This window comes from Eleutherodactylus coqui, chromosome 10, assembly GCF_035609145.1.
Source record: "Eleutherodactylus coqui strain aEleCoq1 chromosome 10, aEleCoq1.hap1, whole genome shotgun sequence".
NCBI classification, from domain to species: Eukaryota; Metazoa; Chordata; class Amphibia; order Anura; family Eleutherodactylidae; genus Eleutherodactylus; species Eleutherodactylus coqui.
In genome coordinates, this window is record NC_089846.1 from 129,901,287 (window position 1) to 129,908,798 (window position 7,512).

General features: G+C 48.3%; 1 protein-coding gene across 1 annotated transcript; it reads right to left on the reverse strand.

Moving 5' to 3' along the window:
• Positions 1-1,011: 1,011 nt before the first annotated feature.
• Positions 1,012-4,978, reverse strand: CCDC160 (coiled-coil domain containing 160). The gene is made up of 2 exons (XM_066579890.1): positions 4,942-4,978; positions 1,012-1,977 (listed from the first exon to the last, which is right to left on the reverse strand). Exon 2 carries the CDS (start codon positions 1,960-1,962, stop codon positions 1,057-1,059), a length of 906 nt encoding a protein of 301 aa, XP_066435987.1. The 5' UTR covers positions 1,963-1,977; positions 4,942-4,978; the 3' UTR covers positions 1,012-1,056.
• Between the last annotated feature and the right edge of the window lie 2,534 nt (positions 4,979-7,512).

Sequence of the window (7,512 nt, forward strand, 5' to 3'; positions counted from 1 at the left end):
TATGGTACATAGCGCTCATTGAGTGCTGTGTACTAGAGAAAGGAGAAAGCAGAAAGGGTTAAAAACCATTCCTGCCTTCTCCCACAGGTTTTCAGGTGTCACTAACAGCTGACAACCCGACATGCTTCTGATTTATTGCAGAAACAGGGGCTTTTAACCCCGCTGTATTTCTACTATCGTCTGGGTTTAAAGCCCAGGACCAAGCGCCGTAAACTTACAGCGCTTGGTCCTTAATTGGTTAAGCATCAAACTAGACCGCATTCTAAAAGGAGTTGATTTAACGGAGTTCTGTCACGTGCTGCAGCAGCCTGTGACGTCCCGTACACAGGGAGGAGAGGTCAGTATAAGCTGGTTTGATATGTTTAGATAAAGTCAGACAACCCCTTTAAGTTTGCATTAAGGAAGTAAATGATCAATATAAAAATATTTTAGTCCAAAAGTGGCCACAGGTTTTAATAGCAAGTGTGCACAGAGCCTAAGGCCTCATGTCCACGGGGACAGATCCGCAGCGGGTGTCCCGCATTGGACACCCGCAGGTACTTAAATACCTGCGGATGTCATTTTCCCCTGAGGCGCGGATTGCGTGTGCGGGAAAACACCCGCAGCACGCTGCATTTTTAGTGCGGGTCTCCCGCGGGGACGGCTCCCGCAGGCTTCCATAGAAGCCTATGGAAGCCGTCCAGATCCGCGGCACACCCACACCTGAATTTCTGCTCTCCGGCGTGGGAGAGCAGGAGTTTAAAAAAAAAAAAATGGAGTGCCCGGCGCCGGAGTGCCAAGCACATCCACCTGGCCGAAGAAAGAAGATCCGGCCGCGACGGAGGGAAGATCCGCAGCGTCTGGGCAGGTAAGTAAAATCTTTTTAGGCCTCATGTCTGCGGGAAAGGAGGGACCCGCTGCGGGATTCTGCATGAAGAATCCGCGGCGGGCCTGATTTTCCCCGTGGACATGAGGCCTAATGGATAAAGAGAGAATTACAAATTGACATTACATAGAACTTTTTTCATTTTGTTACACTTTATATATAAAAACACACCCGAAGAAAAAGAAAAGAAATCACTTCTCATGGATGTAGAGTCTCCTTAATAAGTTCAGCTCAGCAACATCTTGGTCATGCTGGTGTTTTTCCATCTTCCTCTCGTCTTTAAGGGTCTCCATTTCCCGCAGCGACTTCTTTATTTGTGCATCATACTTGAGTTTGGTCTTTTCTGCCACAATGATGAGATTAAGCTCCTGCTGTTCCTGGAAAGTCTTTAGCTCCTGCTGCAAGTCCACATTTTGGAGCTGGAGACGGTGCAGGTCCTCTCTGGCTTTACTCAAGCTTGTGGTCAGGTCCTGCACCATCACACACTTTGTATGTCTGTCCGTCCTCAGGGCCTGCAGATCGGCCTCCTTTTTCTCTCCCTCTTTCTTCAGTTGATTAATCAGAACACTTTTACATTCACTCGCTCTTTTTGATGCTGCCAGTGCCACTTTCAGAGCCTCCAACTCCTGTTCAGTCTCCTTTTGTTTGACCTTCAATTCAGATATCTGAAGCTTGCAAGCCCTAAGCCGAAGGCTGGACTGAGCTCCCTCAGAATGGGTTTTATTCATTTGGGATCTTAAGAGATTTAATTCCCCCTCCTCCCATATACAATGGGCGCCGCTTCTACTTGTTGTAGCAGAGTCGTTGTTCGCTCTATGACAGGACTCACAGGTTGCGTGTTGTACCGGGGCAGCCCGGTTCTGCGCAGAAGACTCGTGAATCATCATTTTAGACAAGAACTCTCTTTTTTGCTTTTTCTCCTTTTCTTGAAATTCACACACTGCAGCCTTGTATATTCCTTCCACCTTTCTAGCCCTTTCCTTCGCCTGTTTTTCGGATATGAGCAGTTCTGGTTCAAAACTTTCATGTAAGAAGTCTTCTGCACTGAAGCGTGGACGGAACAGCTCTTCAACCCAATGCTTTTTATGGTCTTCCATCTTTAACTAATGGGCCTACAGAACAACAGTGCGAAGAAGAAAAAGGGCACAGCTTGAAGTATATTAAAGAGGGACTTTGGTAAAAAAAAAAAAAAAAAAAGTTTTCTAGCATTTCTGCAATAAACATATTCTCTCTCTCTGTGTATATATATATATATATATATATATATATATATATATATATATATCTACCCTGTTTCCCTGAAAAAAAGACAGCAGAATTTTCCAGAATTTTTGAGGATGCAAAACGATTTTTCAGGCTTTTTGAGGATGCTTGAAATATAAGCCCTACTCCAAAATTAAACCCTGCTAACAGTTAATTAAAAAAAGTCAATTTTATTAGTGTCCAGGCAGCTATACATGTAAAAAAGTTAAACCTTTTTGAACAAAAATTAATGTAAGACACTGTCTTATTTTCAGGGAAATACGGTATTATACACAGAACTGAAGCACTGCAGTGAGCATGAATGAAGGACAAAATATTGCAAGATAAATGTCTAATAACACTTAGGCTGCAGTGCCATGGGCAAGTTTGAATTGCGTTCCCTGCAGCGATAATCCGGCCGCGGGGAACGCAATGCACGCTTTCCATAGCGTTGATTCAGAAAGCACAGCCCCTCTGTCCACGAGGGGAGAATCATAGCGATTTTCCGCTCGCGGGCGGCAAATCGCAGCATGCTGTGAATTGCCGCAATTCTCCGCAGTCAGCCTGTCAGAAAGGCTGACCGCGGAGATCCATCTGCAGGCTCCTGCTCCAGCAACAGACATCCACCACGGGATACCGCAACGCCCGTGAACAGGCAAGCCTTAGGCTTTATGTCCATGGGTGGATCAGATTCCACATGCGGAAACCATTTGCACGAGATCACAGATGTAATGGTTTTTCTGCACAGATGCACTGCGGATCGTCCGCTCAGAAATAAATCCGCAACTCCACCTCCCAGCTTTTCCCCCATCTCCCTAAATTATTTGAACCTTCAAATCCACAGTGCATCCGCAATTGTATTGGCGGATGCACTGTGGATCGTCCGCACCTACTGACTTCTATTGAGCCTAATCCGCACTGAAATGGAGCATGCTGCGATTTGTTTTCAGCAAATCAAATCCGCCTGTGGACTCATGCCCACGGGCAGGTCGCATTCCGCCTGCGGGAGCCCGCTGCGGAATCGTACCCTGGCTGCGGCAGAGGACAATTATTCACCTGTCCAGGTGTTCTGCACTGCTGATGTGTGCGGGCACGCCGGCCGGCGCACCATGCGGAGTACGTTTTTTTTTGTAGAACTCCTATTTTCCCGCAGTATCTGCAGCCTGTCCGCAATCAGATGACTTGGATCAGATGACTTCCACTGATTCTAATGGAAGCCGTTCATGCGGGATCCGCAGAAAAATGGAGCATGCTGCGATTTGTTTTCTGAACTGAAAGGTCAGCAAAGCAAATCCACATGCTTTAATGCATTTGCGGACACCCATGCATCCCTATAGGCGGCTTGATTTGTGGATTATCTGCGCCGATTCCGCAAATCAAAGCCACCCGTGGACATTGCGCCTTGGGGTTCCTTCACAATGCCAATCGCGATTTTGCTGTGAGAAAATTGTGGCAAAATCGCGTAATTGTTCTTAAGATTTTTGAGTGTGAGCGATGCTTTTCACTTGCAGTGGTCATGCATGCATACAGAACACTACATACATTCATGCTGTGAATAGGTGATAACTGTGTTTAGTGGGAAAACCCCCTAAGGTAGTTCCACACGGCGATCGCGATTTTGGAAAACCGCATGGACGGTTTCCATCCCAATCAATGAAAGCCATCCGTCCCGCGATACTTCGGCTGTAAGCAGCACTGCGGAAGTATGGCGAGAATCTGCATCACCACCAGCACATCATGCACTGCACTGCGCTCGCGAGCATAGGGCCTTTGCGGGGCGCCGGGTCCAGTTCTGCTGTGATATTCCGCAGGCAGAATCCAACCCGGCCGGGGGCATGAGGCATACGGGAATCAAAAAATTGAGAGAAAAAGCTATTTAAAAAAAAAAAAATTAAGTACAGCATAAAAAAAACCATATGTACTGACTAGAGATGAGCGAGCGTATTCGGAAAAGCACTACTCGCTCGAGTAATTTGCTTTATCCGAGTATCGCTGTGCTCGTCCCTGAAGATTCGGGTGCCGGCACGGAGCGGGGAGCTGCAGGGGAGAGCGGGGAGGAACGGAGGTAAGATCTTTCTCTCCCTCTCTCCCGCCCGCTCTCCCCTGCTCCCCGCTGCGACTCACCTGTCAGCCGCAGCGGCACCCGAATCTTCAGGGACGAGCACAGCGATACTCGGATAAAGCACATTACTCGAGCGAGTAGTGCTTTTCCGAGTACGCTCGCTCATCTCTAGTACTGACCCATTGTAGAAAGATAACATGTCATTTTCATAAGACTATAAACGCCATAAAACCAAGATGCCCCCCAAAATGGCACAATTGCATTTTTTATCCATTTCTCCACAAAGTTTAAAAAGTTTTCCGATGCACTATATAGTCCATTTCATGGCACCGCCGGGAACTACAACTCGTCCCGCAAGAAACAAGCCCTCCTATAGTGATCTTTCCAGAAAAAGAAAAAAAAGTTATGATTTTTTTGAAAGTGAGAATGTAATATGAAGAAGAAAAAAAAACAAAAATGACTGCAAGGGGTTAAAATGCACGAACACGCTGCGCTGCGGCAGATTTTTATCTGCAGGTTGTTGTTTTTTTTTTGTAAAACTGCAGCAGAATGAAAAATAAATAAATCCGCAAATAAGCCTTCGCAAGACTTGTCAACCTGCGAGTTCTGCAAGAATGCAGAAGTGGGAGGAGCCAAAGAGTAATATGTAAATGACTTTCTGCAGATGATTGCTAGGGATGTGACATGATTACTGGGCGGCTCCTGCCGTTACCGGTCCCAGCTGCAGGTGTGCCAGCCTCGGTACATGCTGCACGGTGTAGTAGCCGCTCACCCTCCGCTCAGCCCCCGGGGACTCCCCTCCTCTCCAGGACTCAACAGCAGAGATTCAAAGCCGCGCATGCCCAGTGGAGGCTGCCGGACAGGAAGCAGCTGTGCTGCACTCACCCTAGCAACCAAAAACATGTCTCAGCTCCCTGCCTAGAGACCAAGCGAGCATGTGATCTGCAGCAGCCAATCAGCTTTAGAGCTGGATATTTCAAGTTCCAAGAGTAGTGTTAGTGATAGTGAACAGGTCACGTGACTGAGAAGACTAGCAGAGGATGGGATGGATGGGGGATGGATGGGGGATGGGGGGGTGGGGGTGGGGCTCCAGGATGTTTATGGCTGAGGACATTTGTTTCTTTATAGCACATTATTAGTTGTATGTGTAAACTTTATTTTCTGTTCACATTTGTGTCAAAGACTCTGTTTTGTCCTCCGCTTTAGATCTGGCACAAAAACTCGAATGTAATAACGTAGCGTGCAGCGCTACATGATGGCTGTCTGATGGACCTCGTTCTACCTAACAGGGTCTGTCCAGTGCTATTCATGTCGGTCTGGCACTTCCGTTATTTCCATTGTTTAACTCTCATAACAAAACTAAACAATAGAAAGAACGTCATTATAGCGCTTCATTAGCCGGCCTAAAAAATCGCGGCCATCGGAGTGTTAAATCGCGTGAATGAAGAATAGCTGCTATTTTTCACAATTTTACCCGGCCGGCTGTGACGTCTTGCAATGCGCTGACGCCACAGCACCAAAAATCCCTCAGCTGCCAAAACGATGAAGGGAATCCCTGGGAGGGATGAAAGGCGTCCCCACAGAAGGAATTAGGGATGAAGGGTATCCTCCGCCGCAGGGATCAAGAGAATCCTCGTGGCAGGGATTCCCCTTCATCCCCCTGGTGTGGATTCCCTTCATCTCCGCAGTGTTAAACTCCCCCCTCCCTTTGCCGGCCGGCTTGCATAGACTCCCATAGGAGACTATGGAGGCGTCGGCGTTGTGCCGTCACTTTTGACGGAGAGAAATCTCAGCATCAAAAATTGATGCGCAGGTTTTAAGTCGCGTCATAAAATTGTTCGTCTGAAAGAACCAATAGGAAACCGCGGGCTCTTTTAGATGCGATTGTTTTGATGCACCTAATCTGCGCCAAAAGGACGCATGTGTGAAAGAGGCCGTACGCCGCGTCACACGGCAGTATTGTTCATCAGTATTTGGTGAGCCAAAACCAGAAGTGGAACGGAGAGAGAGGAAGTAGAATGGAAAGATTCGCATTTCTTCCATATTTTGGACCCGCTCCTGGTTTTGGCTCACAAAATACTAATGATAAATGCATCCGTACTTGGGCGCTATTCACACAAGCATTTTATTGTGCGATAAAATGCTGGCTAAAAATACATCCGTTCAGATGGGCGATTTTCCAGCGCGTAAAAAAGGCCAGCCGGAAAAGCTAGCACATATGGGGCGCAATCCAGCCAGACGTTTTTACGCTGGCCGGAAAAAAAAAGGTTTGGAAGCCTATGGGAGCTGCTGGGAAAGGGAGGTGGGAGGGAGTTAAGCAGCGGCTTTTGGTCGCCGATTTTAGACGCTGCGTGAAGAGATAAGTCTCTTGTCAAAATATGCAGGAAGCTCCCATAGGCTTCAAGGGGCGGGGCTAGGTTTTTCGAATTAGCCCCGTCCCACCTCTCCCCATTGCAAATAGTGCAGAGGGGCGGAAAGGAGGCGGAGAGGGGGCCGGGAGCTCAGTTCCTGCACTTGGCTCTTCCATCCTCCCCCCCCCCCCCTGCACAAGAGGACAACGTATATCGGCTCGGCGTGAAAACCGAGCCGATATACGTTCGTGTGACTTCACCCAAAGACCCATTTAGACACAACGATTATTGCTCAAAATTAGCTCAAAGACATCTTTTGAGCGATAATCGTTGCGTGTAAATGTGCCCATCTTTCAGTTTTCTGCCGAAAGATGGATTTCAGTTTGGCTTGAAATCCGTGGTTCAGCAGAACTGCTGATAGGATGGACCGCATGCTGTGTTCAGCCCGGAGAGCGCTGATAACATTGTCTCAGCTGTCAGCCCTGTGGCAGAACAAAGGGAATTTATTCAGAGAACAGCGGGTGGTCCTCTGAATAAATTCAGCTCTCTGCCACTCACACCTTATTAGGGTGAAGTCACATGAACGTATAGCGGCTCGGTTTTCACGCCTAGCCGATATACGTGGTCCTCATCTGCAGGGAAGGGGGGGAGCTGGAAGAGCCAGGAGCAGGAACTGAGCTCCCGCCCCCTCTCTGCCTCCTCTCCACCCCTCTGCACTATTTGCAATGAACGGAGGTGGGGCGGGGCTAAGTGGGGAGAATTAGCCCCGCTCCGCCTCTCCCCATTGCAAATAGTGCAGAGGGGCGGAGAGGAGGCAGAGAGGGGGCGGGAGCTCAGTTCCTGCTCCTGGCTCTTCCAGATCCCCCCCCCCCTGCAGATGAGGACCACGTATATCGGCTCGGCGTGAAAACCGAGCTGATATACGGTCGTGTGAATTCAGCCCACGAAATACACAAGTATGAGTCCTCCTGGATTGTCTGCAGTCTCCAATG